Source organism: Taudactylus pleione, unplaced genomic scaffold (assembly GCF_031769625.1).
Source record: "Taudactylus pleione unplaced genomic scaffold, aTauple2 ptg001386l, whole genome shotgun sequence".
Lineage (NCBI taxonomy): Eukaryota > Metazoa > Chordata > Amphibia > Anura > Myobatrachidae > Taudactylus > Taudactylus pleione.
The window spans coordinates 599854-622198 of record NW_028285786.1 but is presented as its reverse complement, the minus strand read 5'-3'; the positions used below and the strand labels follow the sequence as shown (position 1 = coordinate 622198).

The 22345-nt window shown below is 44.8% G+C and overlaps 1 protein-coding gene across 1 annotated transcript in view; it reads right to left on the bottom strand.

Moving 5' to 3' along the window:
- Positions 1-8667: 8667 nt before the first annotated feature.
- The window catches only part of LOC148442939 (peptidoglycan recognition protein 1-like), a 61541-nt gene continuing 47863 nt past the window's right edge, over positions 8668-22345 (bottom strand). The window contains exons 2-5 of the mRNA XM_088463499.1: positions 10969-11045; positions 9978-10179; positions 9044-9162; positions 8668-8846 (exon numbers count right to left, since the gene is read on the bottom strand). Coding sequence (XP_088319625.1) covers positions 8668-8846; positions 9044-9162; positions 9978-10179; positions 10969-11017 — 549 coding nt within the window. The 5' untranslated portion in view covers positions 11018-11045. The remainder of the gene's footprint in view (positions 8847-9043; positions 9163-9977; positions 10180-10968; positions 11046-22345) is intronic.

The following is a 22345-nucleotide window of genomic DNA, read 5'->3' as shown; positions in this document are numbered from 1 at the left end:
TCAGCGCTATACTCAGTGTGTATAGAGGTACCAGGCCTCAGCGCTATACTCAGTGTGTATAGAGGTACAAGGCCTCAGCGCTATACTCAGTGTGGATAGAAGTACACGGCCTCAGCGCTATACTCAGTGTGTATAGAAGTACAAGGCCTCAGTGCTATACTCAGTGTGTATAGTACAAAACCTCAGTACTATACTCATTGTGTATAGAAGTACAAGGCCTCAGAGCTATACTCAGTGTGTATAGAAGAACACGGCCTCAGCGCTATACTCAGTGTGTATAGAAGTACACGGCTTCAGTGCTATACTCAGTGTGTATAGAAGTACAAGGCCTCAGCGCTATACTCAGTGTGTATAGAAGTACAATGCCTCAGCGCTATACTCAGTGTGTATAGAAGTACAAGGCCTCAGCGCTATACTCAGTGTGTATAGAAGTACAAGGCCTCAGCGCTATACTCAGTGTGTAGAGAAGTACAAGGTCTCAGCGCTATACTCAGTGTGTAGAGAAGTACAAGGTCTCAGCGCTATACTCAGTGTGTATAGAAGTACAAGGCCTCAGTGCTATACTCAGTGTGTATAGAAGTACAAGGCCTCAGTGCTATACTCAGTGTGTATAGTACAAAACCTCAGTACTATACTCAGTGTGTATAGAAGTACAAGGCCTCAGCGCTATACTCAGTGTGTATAGAAGTACAAGGCCTCAGCGCTATACTCAGTGTGTATAGAAGTACACGGCTTCAGTGCTATACTCAGTGTGTATAGAAGTACAAGGCCTCAGTGCTATACTCAGTGTGTATAGTACAAAACCTCAGTACTATACTCATTGTGTATAGAAGTACAAGGCCTCAGAGCTATACTCAGTGTGTATAGAAGAACACGGCCTCAGCGCTATACTCAGTGTGTATAGAAGTACACGGCTTCAGTGCTATACTCAGTGTGTATAGAAGTACAAGGCCTCAGCGCTATACTCAGTGTGTATAGAAGTACAATGCCTCAGCGCTATACTCAGTGTGTATAGAAGTACAAGGCCTCAGCGCTAAACTCAGTGTGTATAGAAGTACAAGGCCTCAGCGCTATACTCAGTGTGTATAGAAGTACAATGCCTCAGTGCTATACTCAGTGTGTATAGAAGTACAATGCCTCAGTGCTATACTGTGTGTATAGAAGTACAAGGCCTCAGCACTATACTCAGTGTGTATAGAAGTACAAGGCCTCAGCGCTATACTCAGTGTATATAGAAGTACAAGGCCTCAGCGCTATACTCAGTGTGTATAGAAGTACAAGGCCTCAGCGCTATACTCAGTGTGTATAGAAGTACAAGGCCTCAGCGCTATACTGTGTGTATAGAAGTACACGGCTTCAGCGCTATACTCAGTGTGTATAGAAGTACAAGGCCTCAGCGCTATACTCAGTGTGTATAGAAGTACAAGGCCTCAGTGCTATACTCAGTGTGTATAGAGGTACAAGGCCTCAGCGTTATACTCAGTGTGTATAGAAGTACAAGGCCTCAGCGCTATACTCAGTGTGTATAGAAGTACAAGGCCTCAGCGCTATACTCCGTGTGTATAGAAGTACAAGGCCACAGCGCTATACTCCGTGTGTATAGAAGTACAAGGCCTCAGCGCTATACTAAGTGTGTATAGAAGTACAAGGCCTCAGCGCTATACTCAGTGTGTATAGAAGTACAAGGCCTCAGCGCTATACTCAGTGTGTATAGAAGTACAAGGCCTCAGCGCTATACTCAGTGTGTATAGAAGTACAAGGCCTCAGCGCTATACTGTGTGTATAGAAGTACAAGGCCTCAGCGCTATACTCAGTGTGTATAGAAGTACAAGGCCTCAGCGCTATACTCAGTGTGTATAGAAGTACAAGGTCTCAGCGCTATACTCAGTGTGTATAGAAGTACAAGGCCTCAGCGCTATACTCCGTGTGTATAGAAGTACAAGGCCTCAGCGCTATACTCCGTGTGTATAGAAGTACAAGGCCTCAGCGCTATACTCAGTGTGTATAGAAGTACAAGGCCTCAGCGCTATACTCAGTGTGTATAGAAGTACACGGCCTCAGCGCTATACTCAGTGTGTATAGAAGTACAAGGCCTCAGAGCTATACTCAGTGTGTATAGAAGTACAAGGCCTCAGTGCTATACTCAGTGTGTATAGAAGTACAAGGCCACAGCGCTATACTCCGTGTGTATAGAAGTACAAGGCCTCAGCGCTATACTAAGTGTGTATAGAAGTACAAGGCCTCAGCGCTATACTCAGTGTGTATAGAAGTACAAGGCCTCAGCGCTATACTCAGTGTGTATAGAAGTACAAGGCCTCAGCGCTATACTCCGTGTGTATAGAAGTACAAGGTCTCAGCGCTATACTCAGTGTGTATAGAGGTACAAGGCCTCAGCGCTATACTCAGTGTGTATAGAGGTACAAGGCCTCAGCGCTATACTCAGTGTGTATAGAAGTACACGGCCTCAGCGCTATACTCAGTGTGTATAGAAGTACAAGGCCTCAGTGCTATACTCAATGTGTATAGTATAAAACCTCAGTACTATACTCAGTGTGTATAGAAGTACAAGGCCTCAGCGCTATACTCAGTGTGTATAGAAGTACACGGCTTCAGTGCTATACTCAGTGTGTATAGAAGTACAAGGCCTCAGTGCTATACTCAGTGTGTATAGAAGTACAAGGCCTCAGCACTATATTCAGTGTGTATAGAAGTACAAGGCCTCAGCGCTATACTCAGTGTGTATAGAGGTACAAGGCCTCAGCGCTATACTCAGTGTGTATAGAAGTACAAGGCCTCAGTGCTATACTGTGTGTACAGAAGTACAAGGCCTCAGCGCTATACTCAGTGTGTATAGAAGTGCAAGGCCTCAGCGCTATACTCAGTGTGTATAGAAGTGCAAGGCCTCAGCGCTATACTCAGTGTGTATAGAAGTGCAAGGCCTCAGCGCTATACTCAGTGTGTATAGAAGTACAAGGCCTCAGTGCTATACTGTGTGTACAGAAGTACAAGGCCTCAGCGCTATACTCAGTGTGTATAGAAGTGCAAGGCCTCAGCGCTATACTCAGTGTGTATAGAAGTGCAAGTCCTCAGCGCTATACTCAGTGTGTATAGAAGTACAAGGCCTCAGCGCTATACTCAGTGTGTATAGAAGTACAAGGCCTCAGCGCTATACTCAGTGTGTATAGTACAATGCCTCAGCGCTATACTCAGTGTGTATAGAAGTACACGGCTTCAGTGCTATACTCAGTGTGTATAGAAGTACAAGGCCTCAGTGCTATATTCAGTGTGTATAGAAGTACACGGCTTCAGTGCTATACTCAGTGTGTATAGAAGTACAATGCCTCAGTGCTATACTCAGTGTGTATAGAAGTACAAGGCCTCAGCGCTATACTCAGTGTGTATAGAAGTACAAGGCCTCAGCGCTATACTCAGTGTGTATAGAAGTACAAGGCCTCAGCGCTATACTCAGTGTGTATAGAAGTACAAGGCCTCAGCGCTATACTCAGTGTGTAGAGAAGTACAAGGTCTCAGCGCTATACTCAGTGTGTAGAGAAGTACAAGGTCTCAGCGCTATACTCAGTGTGTATAGAAGTACAAGGCCTCAGTGCTATACTCAGTGTGTATAGAAGTACAAGGCCTCAGTGCTATACTCAGTGTGTATAGTACAAAACCTCAGTACTATACTCAGTGTGTATAGAAGTACAAGGCCTCAGCGCTATACTCAGTGTGTATAGAAGTACAAGGCCTCAGCGCTATACTCAGTGTGTATAGAAGTACACGGCCTCAGTGCTATACTCAGTGTGTATAGAAGTACAAGGCCTCAGTGCTATACTCAGTGTGTATAGTACAAAACCTCAGTACTATACTCAGTGTGTATAGAAGTACAAGGCCTCAGCGCTATACTCAGTGTGTATAGAAGAACACGGCCTCAGCGCTATACTCAGTGTGTATAGAAGTACACGGCTTCAGTGCTATACTCAGTGTGTATAGAAGTACAAGGCCTCAGTGCTATACTCAGTGTGTATAGAAGTACAAGGCCTCAGTGCTATACTCAGTGTGTATAGAAGTACAAGGCCTCAGCGCTATACTCAGTGTGTATAGAGGTACCAGGCCTCAGCGCTATACTCAGTGTGTATAGAGGTACAAGGCCTCAGCGCTATACTCAGTGTGGATAGAAGTACACGGCCTCAGCGCTATACTCAGTGTGTATAGAAGTACAAGGCCTCAGTGCTATACTCAGTGTGTATAGTACAAAACCTCAGTACTATACTCATTGTGTATAGAAGTACAAGGCCTCAGAGCTATACTCAGTGTGGATAGAAGTACACGGCCTCAGCGCTATACTCAGTGTGTATAGAAGTACAAGGCCTCAGTGCTATACTCAGTGTGTATAGTACAAAACCTCAGTACTATACTCATTGTGTATAGAAGTACAAGGCCTCAGAGCTATACTCAGTGTGTATAGAAGAACACGGCCTCAGCGCTATACTCAGTGTGTATAGAAGTACACGGCTTCAGTGCTATACTCAGTGTGTATAGAAGTACAAGACCTCAGCGCTATACTCAGTGTGTATAGAAGTACAATGCCTCAGCGCTATACTCAGTGTGTATAGAAGTACAAGGCCTCAGCGCTAAACTCAGTGTGTATAGAAGTACAAGGCCTCAGCGCTATACTCAGTGTGTATAGAAGTACAATGCCTCAGTGCTATACTCAGTGTGTATAGAAGTACAATGCCTCAGTGCTATACTGTGTGTATAGAAGTACAAGGCCTCAGCACTATATCAGTGTGTATAGAAGTACAAGGCCTCAGCGCTATACTCAGTGTGTATAGAAGTACAAGGCCTCAGTGCTATACTGTGTGTATAGAAGTATACGGCCTCAGCGCTATACTCAGTGTGTATAGAAGTACAAGGCCTCAGCGCTATACTCAGTGTGTATAGAAGTACAAGGCCACAGCGCTATACTCCGTGTGTATAGAAGTACAAGGCCTCAGCGCTATACTAAGTGTGTATAGAAGTACAAGGCCTCAGCGCTATACTCAGTGTGTATAGAAGTACAAGGCCTCAGCGCTATACTCAGTGTGTATAGAAGTACAAGGCCTCAGCGCTATACTCAGTGTGTATAGAAGTACAAGGCCTCAGCGCTATACTGTGTGTATAGAAGTACAAGGCCTCAGCGCTATACTCAGTGTGTATAGAAGTACAAGGCCTCAGCGCTATACTCAATGTGTATAGAAGTACAAGGTCTCAGCGCTATACTCAGTGTGTATAGAAGTACAAGGCCTCAGCGCTATACTCAGTGTGTATAGAAGTACAAGGCCTCAGCGCTATACTCCGTGTGTATAGAAGTACAAGGCCTCAGCGCTATACTCAGTGTGTATAGAAGTACAAGGCCTCAGTACTATACTCAGTGTGTATAGAAGTACAAGGCCTCAGCGCTATACTCAGTGTGTATAGAAGTACACGGCCTCAGCGCTATACTCAGTGTGTATAGAAGTACAAGGCCTCAGTGCTATACTCAGTGTGTATAGAAGTACAAGGCCTCAGTGCTATACTCCGTGTGTATAGAAGTACAAGGCCTCAGCGCTATACTAAGTGTGTATAGAAGTACAAGGCCTCAGCGCTATACTCAGTGTGTATAGAAGTACAAGGCCTCAGCGCTATACTCAGTGTGTATAGAAGTACAAGGCCTCAGCGCTATACTCCGTGTGTATAGAAGTACAAGGCCTCAGCACTATACTCAGTGTGTATAGAAGTACAAGGCCTCAGCGCTATACTCAGTGTGTATAGAAGTACAAGGTCTCAGCGCTATACTCAGTGTGTATAGAAGTACAAGGCCTCAGCGCTATACTCAGTGTGTATAGAAGTACAAGGCCTCAGCGCTATACTCCGTGTGTATAGAAGTACAAGGCCTCAGCGCTATACTCAGTGTGTATAGAAGTACAAGGCCTCAGCGCTATACTGTGTGTACAGAAGTACAAGGCCTCAGCGCTATACTCAGTGTGTATAGAAGTACAAGGCCTCAGCGCTATACTGTGTGTATAGAAGTACAAGGCCTCAGCGCTTTACTCAGTGTGTATAGAAGTACAAGGCCTCAGTGCTTTACTCAGTGTGTATAGAAGTACAAGGCCTCAGCGCTATACTCCGTGTGTATAGAAGTACAAGGCCTCAGCGCTATACTCAGTGTGTATAGAAGTACAAGGTCTCAGCGCTATACTCAGTGTGTATAGAAGTACAAGGCCTCAGCGCTATACTCAGTGTGTATAGAAGTACAAGGCCTCAGCGCTATACTCCGTGTGTATAGAAGTACAAGGCCTCAGCGCTATACTCAGTGTGTATAGAAGTACAAGGCCTCAGCGCTATACTGTGTGTACAGAAGTACAAGGCCTCAGCGCTATACTCAGTGTGTATAGAAGTACAAGGCCTCAGCGCTATACTGTGTGTATAGAAGTACAAGGCCTCAGCGCTATACTCAGTGTGTATAGAAGTACAAGGCCTCAGTGCTATACTCAGTGTGTATAGAAGTACAAGGCCTCAGTGATATACTCAGTGTGTATAGTACAATCCCTCAGTGCTATACTCAGTGTGTATAGAAGTACAAGGTCTCAGCGCTATACTCAGTGTGTATAGAAGTACAATGCCTCAGCGCTATACTCAGTGTGTATAGAAGTACAAGGTCTCAGCGCTATACTCATTGTGTATAGAAGTACAAGGCCTCAGCGCTATACTGTGTGTATAGAAGTACAAGGCCTCAGCGCTATACTCAGTGTGTACAGAAGTACAAGACCTCAGCACTATAGTCAGTGTGTATAGAAGTACACGGCCTCAGCGCTATACTCAGTGTGTATAGAAGTACAAGGCCTCAGCGCTATACTCAGTGTATATAGAAGTACAAGGCCTCAGCGCTATACTCAGTGTGTATAGAAGTACAAGGCCTCAGCGCTATACTCAGTGTGTATAGAAGTACAAGGCCTCAGCGCTATACTCAGTGTGTATAGAAGTACAAGGCCTCAGCGCTATACTCAGTGTGTATAGAAGTACAAGGCCTCAGCGCTATTGGTGTAGTGGAGTCAGTTTAGCTTCCCTAGCAATTATACAGAAGAGAAGTGTAATATTTTATAGGAAGCCCTTTGTGGAGGACAGTCTCACACTATAACCAGTATGCTATAAAGCAGGTTCCAGCAACCTTATTCACATAACCTCGGACTTTGCAGAATAAATTAATATAACTAGACTCTCATAGACTAATCTGCTCAATTCATAACCATTACAACCTATATATCAGCCAATTAACCAGCTGGAGGTGGCAGATACAGTACCAATATATAAACTCAATGTGCACCGTCAATTTTGCAATATAGTTAAAACTCTGGGGATATTGCGATTTGGGACTTTATACTGCAGTGTAAGATTTAAGGTATAGTAATAGCCAGGATTCATATTGTTGAAAAGTATATAGTACTCTGACCTGTAGTTATAAGTTTATTTCTGGAATCAGAGACAGAATTTGTGTTTATTAAAATTTTAGACGTGGTTTGTTGCATATATATATATATATTTACATCTGAACAATTGTACCTGATGGTCTAAATTGCTACCTTGGTCTCCAACTGCGACTAATTAAATAAATAAAGTTTATTTAAAACCTATAGTATGTGGTTATTAGGCCTATCAGATAATCTTCACCTCTCTGCCATGATTGAGTGGCCTACCCCAACCCTTGGACCCTGAAAGTGGGTATTACAATAACTCCATTCATACTAGGTGATCGCCCTGATACCGTCCCACGTGTGGTCCCAAAGAGAGTGACTCCAGAAAATAATCCCGTTAAAACTGATGGAATTATTGTTGGGTATATTGGAAATATGTTGATGGAGGATGTCTGCTACCGGCTCTAGACAGCACGGAAGTGATCCAACCGCTCCACCACAGGCCTGATTGAGATATGGACAATATTGCACATTCGCAAAGGAATCATCTGTGCAATAATGTCCAGCAAAGATTTAAATGTTGCAGGAGGCGTCTATGGGAAGCAGACAGCTCCTGATACGAGTGCAGCATCCGGAGCTGCTGCATGGGATCACCGTCATGACCATCAGTCACCATGGCGGCAGCACCGGCCGGTCTGAATAAGCTTCAGCTTACTCAGTCTGGCAGCTTGCGAGGCCAGGAAATGTCAAATCCACCGACGCAGACCAGGACCCATTCTGCAGGCAGAATGGGCCCTGTGCATGTGCAGACCCCAAACAATTAGATTAGCACGTAAACCATGGCGTTTACGTACTAATCTGTAACAGGCCTATAGTGTGGGACATGATTTTATTCTGGTTTAGTATTTCAAGAGTAGAGAAATAAATGAATGAGCATTTTACTACAAATAAACAACGCAGCAGACTGGGGATTGTGATATGAATTTAGTTTTTATAATTTCTGTAACAAAGCAGATATCTGCCCATCTGGGTTTATCAAGATTATTCATTAAAATACGTTTAGAAAAGCTTTGGCTGCATAGAATACACAAGGGCAGGCGTACACTCTGTGCAACATCTTGGCTGCATCTTCTTCGGCAAAGCTCGGTGAAATCTACGTGAGTGGCACTGACTGGCTGGATTTGGTGAAATCAGAAGTGAAGACGATCAGATAGACAGAGACACCCGTTGATATAACTCAGGCCTTGAAGCGGGGCCAGCCCTGAATGACTCTGTAGAGGCTGTTTCCTGGGCAGCTTGTGCTCATCACATTACGGTGACCCTTCAGTATATAATTACTTTTGATGAATTTTCTGGACACCCCACAAGCGATGAGATTTTTAGCCGCGTATAGAGCCGCGTTGTTGGGCTGACGATCTGGGATAGAGAAGAAAGAAGATGTGAGAGTTACTGAATTGCTAAACATAACCGCTTGGTAGAGAACACAAGACCACAAGGAGTCCAGGCTCTGTAGGAAATATAAATAGGAGAGAGAAGGTAAAGAGAATGATACTCGTTACTTCTACGTCTATGGTTAGCTCCCGTTTCTCCTCCCTTGTTATATTCCTACTTACTGGTGAAGGATCCAATGAAGCTGATGCCGCTGGAGATGGGGTTGTAGGATAATGCATGAGCTCCATGAGTTGTCCAACCTCTGCCTTCATAAACTTGTCCATCCTCCCCGATTAGGAAGCTGTGGGAGAATATTTTTGAGGAGTGTCGTTATATATTCTACAACTTTCCCTTTTGTTACTTTAGTTTATTTTTTATTTATGATCTTTAGTCCTTTTATGTCCCTGAAACCTCTTCTCATTTCTCAGGATGTCCACTAAGTTATTCATCTGTGTCACCATGTTATTAATCTGTATTACCAGGTACCTCTTCCCGCACTGCACAGAACGTTCTTCATGTCTCTTCACTCTTCCCTATGTTCCTCTGCCTCTTATCCTATCTTTCTTCCTTTACCTACTGCAACCTGCCCTATCATTGCTTCAACCAATCCTACTTCCACCTCAGCTGTTTAGCGTCTACCTCCACTGCTAACTGCCAGGACCGCTAAGGTCAATGTCCCTTTAGAACCTATTGTCTCTCATCACCTTCTCCCTCTAGAATGTAAGCTCTCATGGGCAGGGCCCTCTACCCTATGTCTAATGTCTCTGTCATTGGATTTGAAGAACTGAAATGTTTGTCCCTAACCAAATGTGTCCAAACAGTTCTTCTTCCCTAAGTGGAATAAGTAAGGGGTCAGTGGATAAAATCCTAAAGCTTCATGGATTGTATTGTTGGCTTGCAGTCTCCTAAGTAACGCCTGCTTCACAATCAACTGTCTCCATTCCAGTTCACCATTCACTTTTCTATTAATTTCTAAACTTCACCTCAAACATTTCCTCCTCCTCCATATAATTTTTCCCCCAAACCATGTGTTTTGTTCCTGATCTTTCCTTAAAGTAATTTTGCTCTGTCGTTTTTGATAAACTCAGCTATATGTAACCTTGCTTGGCTGCTCACTTGTATCCGATGTCACACCAGCCTCTAGTCTTCATATGATAAGATTGTATATTTTTGACTTGTGTGCTGCAAGTAGTCCGGGAGTTACAGAACGCCCCTTCAGTGTGGTGGATGACCACATTTGGTACAGGAGTAGCCAGCCTGGTACTGCATTTGGAATTCACACCTCCCCATTGTGCCCTGATTATAATGGTTGGACAGCCTGGGGAGAGTAAACAGATAAACAAAAAATTATATGTGACATTTATATATAAAACTAGAATAAAATCTTCAAAACACATGGATTTGTGCACCAAAATGACCACATCTGCTGGGGTGCACAAGTTTGCAACTTCTAAAAAGAGTAGATCGGGTGAGTTCCGCTGAGTACTGGTTAAGCGTTTGGGTGTTTTTGCAAGATGGCATTAAAAGGCTGAGAAGGTGCATTTTGAGGGCATTCCCAGTTTTTCAGGAGAGTGCAGAGCATTTTCCTTCTTTTCTCAACAGCCTCTAAAGTGGTGGAAATCAGGTCTCTAATTAGAATAGAGTGAATAGGATGAACTTTGAGCCCTGTAGTTGCACATTTGTAGAGAAGTGATATCTTGTAATAAAAAGCTTCAAACGCACAAATTGGCCGATCCAGTTCAGGGCTATGTGCCGTAAAACATCACCACGATGTTCGGCTGCGCACTTATTTGCCCATTACAGTACGCTAAGTATCGCACATCTACAGGGTTCGAGGAAAAACAAGTAATTTTTTTGGCCACAATGTGGAATTCCAAATTGGCCCCACAGAGACACGTAATTAAGCCTGTCCCAAAGTCCTCTCACTCTCCTAATGAATTCAAGATATAAATAAGCAGTTTATTAAAAATGGTTTTATATGTTTAAATAAATTAAGTGGGCGGTCCTACAGTGGTAGTATGTTTGGCTTTGCAAGTGCCAATTCTCTGTATAAGCAGTCTCAGGTGTATCTACAGTGTAGCCGTAAAACCAGGTATTTTGCGCTTACCATTTGCCATGATGCAAAGCACAGACAGGAGCACGAGCAGGCGAATCATGGTACTAGTAGTTCTCCGAGCCCGATCCCTGGAAGAGGAAAAGAATATCCATGAAAAGCCCTTTTACTCGTTCATCAACCGCGGATTCCACAAATAGACACGAGGAACCTGCGAATGCGTCGGTGCTGTAATCCCATGTTATATTACATTGTTACATGTGCTTTAGTCATAACATGGGAATGCTAATTAGTTATAACTAGAGATGAGCGGTGCCGTTCTACTTGGTTCTTTCATCAAATGAGCACAAGTTCAGACTCATCTTTATAGGTTATCCAAAATGCAAGAGAGCCAGATAGGCAATAAGATGCCATTTTTCGGATCCGAACTTAACCTAGTAGAACCGAGCTGCTCATCTCTCGTTATAACTAATCTGCTCTCCTTATAATGAGCATACCAGGGGCAGAACTATGGGAGACAATGGAGGCGCCTGCCGCCGGGCTCCAGCACTGAAGGGGGCACTTTCTCCATTGCCCACTATATATTCACCCCACTTAGGGCTGTAACCATGTACCCGGAGTGTACCGTCACGGCCGCCCAATACATGACACCGGAGAAGCCACCATACACTAGTGGAGAGCTCCATGTCATACCATCAGCTGCTGCCTTCATATATCTATAGCCTGTCTGCATGCGCATTGCTACATTACAGTGTCAGCGGCTGTGACGGGGGGGGGGCACCTATTTATAACTCGCCTCCGGGCGTCTGGGATGAATTTACGCCACTGGAGCATACAATACATGTTTATTATTACACAAGGTGTAACATAGCCAGACTACAATGTGTATGTACAGAAGCTGAGCTCTAGCTAATCCTATAAGTCAGGCTCAGGAAATGTTGCTCTCAGCCATAGATTCCAAGATTTTGGCTGTAATTGGAGAAATATGGGACGCTGGAGAGCAGGGCTGGACTCGAGGAGGGAGGAAGTGCCGACCGCCCTCCATCCCACGCCACCAGATACAGGTTCTGCGCGGCGCTCAGGGTGAGGGAAAAGCTGTCACGGCAGTGATGGTCCGAGAAGAGACAGGTGTGTCCCGTGATGCCAGGCCCCCGTGACTCATGGCATGCCCCCTTCGAGAGCACCCGCGCCTAAGGCGCGCTCACAGGACGGACTACCAGAGCTGAACTACTGCCCCAGTCCGTCTCTACTGCAGAGTTTAATGTATGCAAGAGTTTTAAAATATTATGGCCTTTTACTAGTAGAGACACAGGGCCTCACCCTATTATTATTTGGGATTCCTCAGGGTATGTAGTTACAATGTCGACATTCAAAATGTCAACACTGTAATGTAGATGGGTTGGGTACGGAATGCTGGCAGTCAGAATCCCGATGCCGGCATCCCGACTGGGTTAGGATACCAACACCTACAGGTAAGCATCCTAACCTTAACCCTCCCTCTAGCGCCTAACCCTAACCCTCCCCCTATCCCTAATACTTACCGTCGGGATACTGGAGCCGGCATTCCGATTGTCAGGATATGAACTGCATCCCATATAGTCAGGTTTAGCATGTTGACATATTCAGTCTAAATGTCGATGTTCAGAATGTCAAAATCCAACATGTCGACATTACTGATATAACAGATTTGTTATTTAAATTGGATGCACAACAGTCTCCCAGCTGCGGGAGGAAATTCTGCCTACTTACTGTATATTTATTTTCAATAATACTAAGTGCCCAATTCTGTATTATGCACTTACAGTATAGGTGCAATGTTCTGCACGTTTAGCTGAATGTACAGCATAGGGGCAATGATATGCAAGTTTAGAATAATGTACAACATAGGTACAATGATCTGCAAGTTTAAAATAATGTACAACATAGGTGCAATGATCTGCAAGTTTATAATAACGTACAACATAGGTGCAATGATCTGCAAGTTTAGAATAATGTACAACATAGGTGCAATGATCTGAAAGTTTAACTGAATGTACAACATACAGTAGGTGCAATGATCTGCAATTTTATCTGAATCTATGAAATATGTACATTTAGTAGGCCAGAGTCACAGCTTCCACCAAGAAAGCTGCACGTTTTTGCCTGATTTTCACATGAAGAAGAGCACATTGTGCTAAACATGGGTAGATAGTGCATCTGGGGTAATGCAGGTAATTCTGAGCCAAAATGGTATGAAGCCCTATGAGGAGGTGGCAGTAATTGGACCTCGCTCACTGCTTTTAACAGGAGACCTTCTTGGCCATCTGTACGCCCAAGTAGTGCATTAATATGAGTACATAACACATTGACAATAAAAACAAAAAGTGAAAAACCGACAATGCCCTGTACGGTACACCTCCCTGCGCAGGACAATGCCCTGTACTGTACACCTCCCTGCGCAGGACAATGCCCTGTACTGTACACCTCCCTGCGCAGGACAATGCCCTGTACTGTACACCTCCCTGCGCAGGACAATGCCCTGTACGGTACACCTCCCTGCGCAGGACAATGCCCTGTACTGTACACCTCCCTGCGCAGGACAATACCCTGTACTGTACACCTCCCTGCGCAGGACAATGCCCTCTACTGTACACCTCCCTGCGCAGGACAATGCCCTATACTGTACACTTCCCTGCGCAGGACAGTGCCCTGTACGGTACACTTCCCTGCGCAGGACAGTGCCCTGTACGGTACACTTCCCTGCGCAGGACAGTGCCCTGTACCGTACACTTCCCTGCGCAGGACAGTGCCCTGTACCGTACACTTCCCTGCGCAGGACAATGCCCTGTACCGTACACTTCCCTGCGCAGGACAATGCCCTGTACCGTACACCTCCCTGCGCAGGACAATGCCCTGTACCGTACACCTCCCTGTGCAGGACAATGCCCTGTACTGTACACCTCCCTGCGCAGGAAAATGCCCTGTACACCTCCCTGCGCAGGAAAATGCCCTGTACTGTACACTTCACTGCGCAGGAAAATGCCCTGTACTGTACACTTCCCTGCGCATGAAAATGCCCTGTACTGTACACTTCCCTGCGCAGGAAAATGCCCTGTACTGTACACTTCCTTGTGCAGGACAATGCCCTGTACTGTACACTTCCCTGAGCAGGACAATGCCCTGTACTGTACACTTCCCTGCGCAGGACAATGCCCTGTACTGTACACTTCCCTGCGCAGGACAATGCCCTGTACTGTACACTTCCCTGCGCAGGAAAATGCCCTGTACTGTACACTTCCCTGTGCGGGACAATGCCCTGTACTGTACACTTCCCTGCGCAGGACAATGCCCTGTACTGTATACTTCCCTGCTCAGGACAATTCCCTGTACTGTACACTTCCCTGCGCAAGATTACACTGAGGATAGATGGTAACGGGATCTGCAAAGGTGACTCAGCATTAATGGACTCAGAAATAATATTTGCTGTAATCTTTGTACATACAATAGTAATGTTGTGTAATGTGCCTATAGTGCAGTGGTCTCTCTCTGAGCCACTAAGAAATATGTTGGTGTCTATTATCATTATTATTATGTTACGTGGCACCTTACACAGTACATAAACAAATAGGTGACCAGTGACTTACTGTACAATACAGGACAAGGACATGGATAATATATATTGCTACATTAGCGACCTTAACACCCAGATAAGCAGCAGAGCTTAAGCACCGAAGTGTTAAAAAGTAGATGAAAGGGAGAAGCACAAGAGGGTAGAGGGCCCTGCTTGTAAGAGCTTACATTCCAAAGGGGAGGGGCAGACAAACAGGCGTGACACAGATGGGGTAGGCAGGGAGGAAGGAGCATGTAGTAGTGGGTTAGAATGAGAGCTGGAAGGCTTTGATGAAATAGTGGGGTCTTGAGAGCCTGTTTGAATGATTGTAGAGAGGTGGAGAGTCTGATGGGGAGAGGGAGAGAGTTCCAAAGGTGGGGAGCAGCACGGGCAAAATCTTGGAGGCGAGAGTGGGAGGAAGTAATCAGTTGGCATGAGAAGCGGCGTGTATTTGTGGAACTAAGAGTGCGGACAGGAGAATGAAGGGAGATTAGATCAGACATATAAATGGGAGAAGATTGGGAGAGGGCTTAGTAAGCGAGAGTGAGAACCTTACATTGGGTTCTGAAAGGGAAGGGGAGCCAGTGTAGGGCTTGTAGGAGAGGGGAGGCAGATGTAGAGCGTTTGGAGAGGAAGATGAGCCGTGCAGCAGCATTGAGGACAACCTGGAGAGGAGAGAGATGGGAGTTGGGTAGGTCAGATATGAGGTTACAGTAGTCCAATCTGGAGATGACCAGTGAGTGTATGAGGGTTTTAGTAGCATCTACAGAATAGAATACAAGTTAGTTGATTTGAATAACACCCTGACATTTTCTGTCTGTTCTGTCATTGTATGGATATTCCTACAGTAATTAGGGCAATGTATATGGTTGTGTCACTATACAATAACCTGAAATCGGTGTAGTTCAGTAAAACAATCTACTTTGTAAAGAGTTTAAAATAATAGACGTGTAGAGCTGAATAATGGGCCTGATTCAGACCCACTCGCAAGCGGCTGTCCACTCGCAAGTGGGTCGATGTTCTGCACTGAGCATGCGCACGACGGAGGGACGAAAGTCCTTCGCTCGTTGTGTCTGATCAAAGGGGGCGCGCTGTCGATGTTGATTGACAGCACGCCCCCTTTGGTGGGCGTGCCTCCCTGACGGGGGCGTTCCTAAGGGAACGCCTACCGTCAGAAGCCGGCCTACTGACATCACTAGTGATGTCAGTGGGAGCGATTTTGGCTCTGATAGAGCCAAAATCACTCCGGGCCTTGCGGTTGAAAACCTCAACCGCAGGCTCCGGCTCGCAGTTTCGATGGTCGCGATGGTCAAGACCATCGCGGCCATCAAACTGCACTCTCGTATAGGCTGTGGGTGGTGACCCACAGCTATACGAGCGTCCAGGAGGACGCTCCATAGTTATGGAGGACGGCCCTCATTCAGAGCGTGCGCTCTGCTCAGAGCGTACGGCTCTGAATGAGGGCCAATGTTTTTAAATTGTAATTGTGGACTTATTTAATGTTGTAATTCTAGAAAAAATATATAATTACGTTACTTACGGTAAGAGTAATGTTTTCCAGATCTGGGAGTATAGGACACTGCTGAGACAGTCTGCAGGAGTTTATAAGTATGGAGTGAAGATCTGATACTCTGCAGATTTATGTATGTAATAAACTTGTCGTTCCTGAAATACACTGATAGCTGAATTTCCTCCTTTTATATACTAGTCTGTCTGGGCTAGTGGGAGGGCTGAATGTTTTAGTTTCTGTTTGCTGTATAGGTTTTATTGTTCTAATTAGTGACTTTATAACTAAATTGTTCACAGAAATTTCCCTTGAAATCACGTGAGACCCAGCAGTTTCCGCATTCAGGCGTAGACACGGAATTGACATAAAATTGATCCATTATCAGTCATATCCTTAGGGGGTTAGGGAAGCAAATACACCACCTGCAGAAAGGTCACAAAAAGTTTCAGCTTGCCCATTGTAGGGGTAGGAATCAGCGAAACGCGTAGGGTGGGAGCACCTGGATGTGTAATACTAATAGGCAGTTGGCTTGGATGAGTGCACATTACAGAATGAAAGCACATATCTGTATCTGTTCTCTAAATTGTTCCGATTCCTACTTCAACCACCTTGAGAAGTTTGACACTGTATAAATAATTAGGTGGAGGAAAACTTAAGGATCTATGGCCCTCATTCAGAGCCGTACGCTCTGAGCAGAGCGCACGCTCTGCATGAGGGCCGGGCTCCATTTTCATGGAGCGTCCTACTGGACGCTCGTATAGCTGTGGGTCACCACCCACAGGCTATACGAGCGTGCATTTTGATGGCCGCGATGGTCGTGCCCATCGCGACCATCGAAATTGCGAGCCGGAGCCTGCGGTTGAGGTTTTCAACCGCAAGCTCCGGAGTGATTTTGGCTCTATAAGAGCCAAAATCACTCCCACTGACATCACTAGTGATGTCAGTGGGCCGGCTTCTGACGGGAGGCGTTCCCGTGGGAACGCCCCCGTCAGGGAGGCACGCCCCCAGCACGCCCACCAAAGGGGGCGTGCTGTCAATCAACATTGACAGCACGCCCCCTTTGATCGGACACAACGAGCGAAGGAAAGTCCTTCGCTCGTCGTGTCTGGCGCATGCGCACGACCGAGCTCCCTCCGTCGTGCGCATGCTCAGTGCAGACCATCGACCCACTTGCGAGTGGACAGCCGCTCGCGAGTGGGTCTGAATCAGGCCCTATGTATTAAGGCTTGGAGAGAGATAAAGTGGAGGTCGATAAAGTGCCAACCAATCAGCTCCTGTCACTTTACAGGCTGTGTTTTAAAAATGACAATTAGGAGATGATTGGTGGGTACTTTTATCTCCGTCCACTTTATCTCTCTCCAAGACTCAGGGCCTGATTCAGAGCTGGACGCTCTGAACGAGCGCCCGCTCTGAATCAGGGCGTTTTTTTTTTTTGTTGCGGTTACCACCCACAGCTTATGCGAGCGGACATGATGATGGTCACGATGGTCAAGACCATCGGGCTTACGACGAGACCCTTGCGGTAGGGTCTCGTTGCCGCAAGCCCCAGAGTGCTTTCGGCTCTAACAGAGCCGAAAGCACTCCCACTGACATCACTAGTGATGTCAGTGGGGGCGGCCCCACTGTCTGGGCAGCCACGCCCCCAGCCCACCCACCAAAGGGGACGCGCTGTCACTCAACATCGACAGCACGCCCCCTTTGGTACGAGACCCGGAGCGACGGTTTGGCTCCGTCGTGCGCATGAGCACTAGGCCACCATCGACCCGCTTGGGAGCTCATAGCGCTCGCGAGCGGGTCTGAATCAGGCCCTCAGTACATAGACCCCTTAACCACTTATCTAATTATAATAGGGCCAGATGGTACGGCCACTTGGATCCTATCCTAATTTCTCGCTACATTTGCAGTCATGTCATGCGCCCTGAGAGACTGAGATTTCACCAGACAGGCCTCAGGCAAGAAAGGTTTCTTTGCAAATCCATATTAGTCAATGCTGTGTTAAGAAATACCATTAATTTCTCAAGCCAGATGGTGGGTTGAATCTGTTATGTGATAAGGCTCTTTAGGAAACCACATTAAAAGGCAGAATATGCATATTTATATATTGCCTTACAGCAGAATAGGAGGTCGCATGCATATGGGGAATAGGGGGTTACTGTAATTGGTTGGAAAGTGGTATTTGTGTCATAGTATAGATGGATAGTGTGACTTCTGCTCACACCGTAAGATTTATGCAGCTTAAAAAAAGCAAATTAATATGGATTATGTATCAACAGTTATGAAATAATATTGATCAGAATTCACAAAAGTGACATTAAAATAAAAATATTAGAAATTGCCTTGACAGGGTTCCCTGAGGAATGGTAAGCACACTAGACGGGTGTAAGCAGGGCGCCCCTGTTGTGCGCTTATATCGTCAGCACCTGTGTGGCAAAATAATCACATAAAAAGTACAAAAAGGAGATAAAAATGAAAAGTGAGCGATTGCATAATATTGTAATACTTCTGATCAGGTGCCAAAAAAACCCCCAAACATATAATTATTAAATATTCATATTATGAAAGAATCCCTGGGTATAAATGTAACTAGTATAAGGGAACAAAAGCAATGCACACGGCAGAGTCCATTTGATCATGTCAGTTTTTTTTAATAGTTACATTTCCCTTTACAAGCCCTAATTTTGGTGTAATTCTCTAAGGGGTCTATTTACTAAGCAGTGTTAGGAGACAGAGTGAAAAGTGATAAGGTACCAGCCAATCAGCTCCCAACTGTCATTTTTCAAACACAGCCTGTGAGATGACAGTTGGGAGCTGATTGGCTGGCACCTTATCACTTTTCACTCTGTCTCCTAACACTGCTTAGTAACTAGACCCCTAAGTCCTTTGTTACTTCTAGTGGTAAGTTGTCCCATGTTTAGTTTTCTAAACTCTAGTTTTCTAAACAATTGTTCCCTACGTTAGCAGTGGCGCCATTTCTTTCTGAAATGTAATGTTCTTAAAGAGCTGCCCCATCAATGTACTATACTGTACGGCCTTATGTAACAGCCTGCAAGATGCAGACATGGGCTTGAAAATCGAGCGTATCTGCCCATAAATTTAATGTGGCAATAATTTAAAAGGTGAAACCAACCTGGTCCACAGCTTAAAAAATATAGTCAGACTCGCCAGAATTGCGCCCGTGACCGCATCTCACAGGCTATTACATCAGGCCCCTGGGACGATGCATGGGTGGAAGTACAATGGATGTGCATTACTTTCACCACACATGAGGAGCTCACAGCTGTATTTAAAGGTAGGGAAATAGTGAAGGTGAAACTCCCAATATTTTGGACCCAAGAAGTGGGATAGCGTGTGTGGCTTGTTATGAAAGGGGTGTGAAGCACTAGGTTGCCCCTTACCACTTTCCCTCCGATTAGTCATTCACTGCAGCATGCACTAAGGTTGATGAAAGTTCCGAGCTGACAAAACTTGTTAAATATATTGTGAAGCTGAACAGCACCATCTGGTGGTAAAATGCTAAACTTCTGCCAAAGGAAATCTATATATTAATAGCAGAAGGACAACTTTTATGAGTGACATATTTCTATAATGCTGTTGTTTGATCAGGGCACATCATATACCATATTTGTGTTGATTGCTTTGTTTTGGAGTTATGTGGGAAAACGTCCGCCCGCCATTTACAATGCATCACCATTGTGCTCAGGAAAATGTGACAGTTGGGGAACTCTCCCTCTGCACCTGCTGGGTGACCTGGAACATGTGACCTGCTGGGAAGTCTGGAAACTGTAACAGTTATTATTTGCAGCCACATATATCAGCGCATCTTGCAGGGACCTCAATCACCGACTGCTATGTTATTTCATTATTCACTCCATCTTGCATTGTTTACACTAAACACGCCTAGAGGCCGGCCTCGATTAAGTTGATGTGGTGGAACCCTTACAGGTCACCCAGAGCGCGCAGTTCAGATATCTTAAACAATGTATAATAAGATCAACTGATACACCCCTTGCATCAGACATGACATACAGTCAGGTCCATAAATATTGGGACATTGACAGAATTTTCATAATTTGGCCTCTATTCACCACCACAATGGCTTTGAAATGAAACAAACAAGATGTGCTTTAACTGCAGACTTTCAGATTTAATTTGAGGGTTATTACATCCAAATCAGGTGAACGGTGTAGGAATTACAACGGTTTCTATATGTGCCTCCCACTTTTTAAGGGGCCAAAAGTAATGGGACAAACTAAACAATCCTAAATCTAACTTTCACTTTTTAATACTTTGTTGCAAATCCTTTGCAGGCAATTACAGCCTGAAGTCTGGAACGCATAGACATCACCAGACGCTGGGTTTCATCCCTGGTGATGTTCTGCCAGGCCTTTACTGCAAATGTCTTCAGTTCCTGCTTGTTCTTGGGGCATTTTCCCTTCAGTTTTGTCTTCATCAAGTGTAATGCATGCTCAATCGGATTCAGGTCAGGGGATTGACTTGGCCATTGCATAACATTCTACTTTTTAGTCTTAAAAAACTCTTTGGTTGCTTTTGCAGTATGCTTCGGGTCATTGTCCATCTGCACTGTGAAGCGCCGTCCAATGAGTTCTGAAGCATTTGACTGAATATGAGCATATAATATTGCCCAACACACTTCAGAATTCATTCTGCTGCTTTTGTCAGCAGTCACATCATCAATAAATACAAGGGAACCAGTTCCATTGGCAGCCATACATGCCCACGTCATGACACTACCACCACCATGCTTCACTGATGAGGTGGTATGTTTTGGATCGTGAGCAGTTCCTTTCCTTCTCCATACTCTTCTCTTCCCATCACTCTGGTACAAGTTGATCTTTGTCTCATCTGTCCATAGGATGTTGTTCCAGAACTGTAATGGCTTTTTTAGATGTTGTTTGACAAACTCTAATCTGGTCTTCCTGTTTTTGTGGCTCACCAATGGTTTACATCTTGTGGTGAACCCTCTATATTCACTCTTGTGAAGTCTTCTCTTGATTGTTGACTTTGACACATATACACCTACCTCCTGGAGAGTGTTCTTGATTTGGCCAACTGTTGTGAAGGGGTTTTTCTTTACCAGGGAAGTAATTCTTCTGTCATCCACCACAGTTGTTTTCCGTGGTATTCCGGGTCTTTTTGGTGTTGCTGAGCTCTCCGTTGCGTTCTTTTTTAAAAATGTTCCAAACAGTTGATTTGGCCACACCTAATGTTTTTGCTATCTCTCTGATGGGTTTGTTTTGATTTTTCAGCCTAATGATGGCTTGCTTCACTGAAGGTGACAGCTCTTGTGATCTCATATTGAGAGTCAACAGCAACTGATTCCAAATGCAAATGTCACACTTACCGTAGAATCACCTCCAGACCTTTTACCTGCTTAATTGATAATGAAATAATGAGGGAATAGCCCACACCTGTCCATGAAATATCTTTTGAGTTGATAGTCCCATTACTTTTGGCCCCTTAAAAAGTGGGAGGCACATATAGAAACCGTTGTAATTCCTACACCGTTCACCTGATTTGGATGTAATTACCCTCAAATTAAATCTGAAAGTCTGCAGTTAAAGCACATCTTGTTTGTTTCATTTCAAACCATTGTGGTGGTGAATAGAGGCCAAAATCTGAAAATTCTGTCAATGTCCCAATATTTATGCACCTGACTGTATTTGCCACAATACTGCTCTGGGTCCTATGGACGTGCAATGTGGTGCCCTAGAAGTGATTAACGGACATTTTTCAGACTGCTGTCACAATGGAAAGGTTTTGTTACCCAATGTGGTTGTTCTACCATATTTAGCAGAACACTTTATGAAAAATATCCTCAAATTATGGACTCATTATCTCCATAATATCCTCCATAACTAAGGTGGTTACTGCCGGGATTCCCTAGTTAAATGTTACTCCTTTTACTGAGCTGTTTGGGGCGTCATGCTGCAGGTGAGTCATCAGCAATAAATTTGTATGTTAATAATTGTTTTTTTTTTTTAGATCTTCCTGGACAATGGGTTCCGGGATATGAGATGACATCACTGTGTTTTGGAGATATTCCTGTGCTCAGGGTATGGAGACAATTTTCCAGGGTTCCAGAACCCCCAGTGTAGCCATATAACGTTACAGTGGTGTAAATTACATCGTTAGAATTGTATAGAGCCAGGCCTGGTAGGAATTAATTAATAGCTAACTACAATAGTTTGCCATCAAGTCATGTCAAATGCTTTTCCATGAAGGGCCATATTCGATTAGATGCGAAAAGCCGTTTTCCGCGAAAAAGTATCGCGGATGAGGTCATTTCGCCAGGCGGAAACTTTTCGCCGTATTCA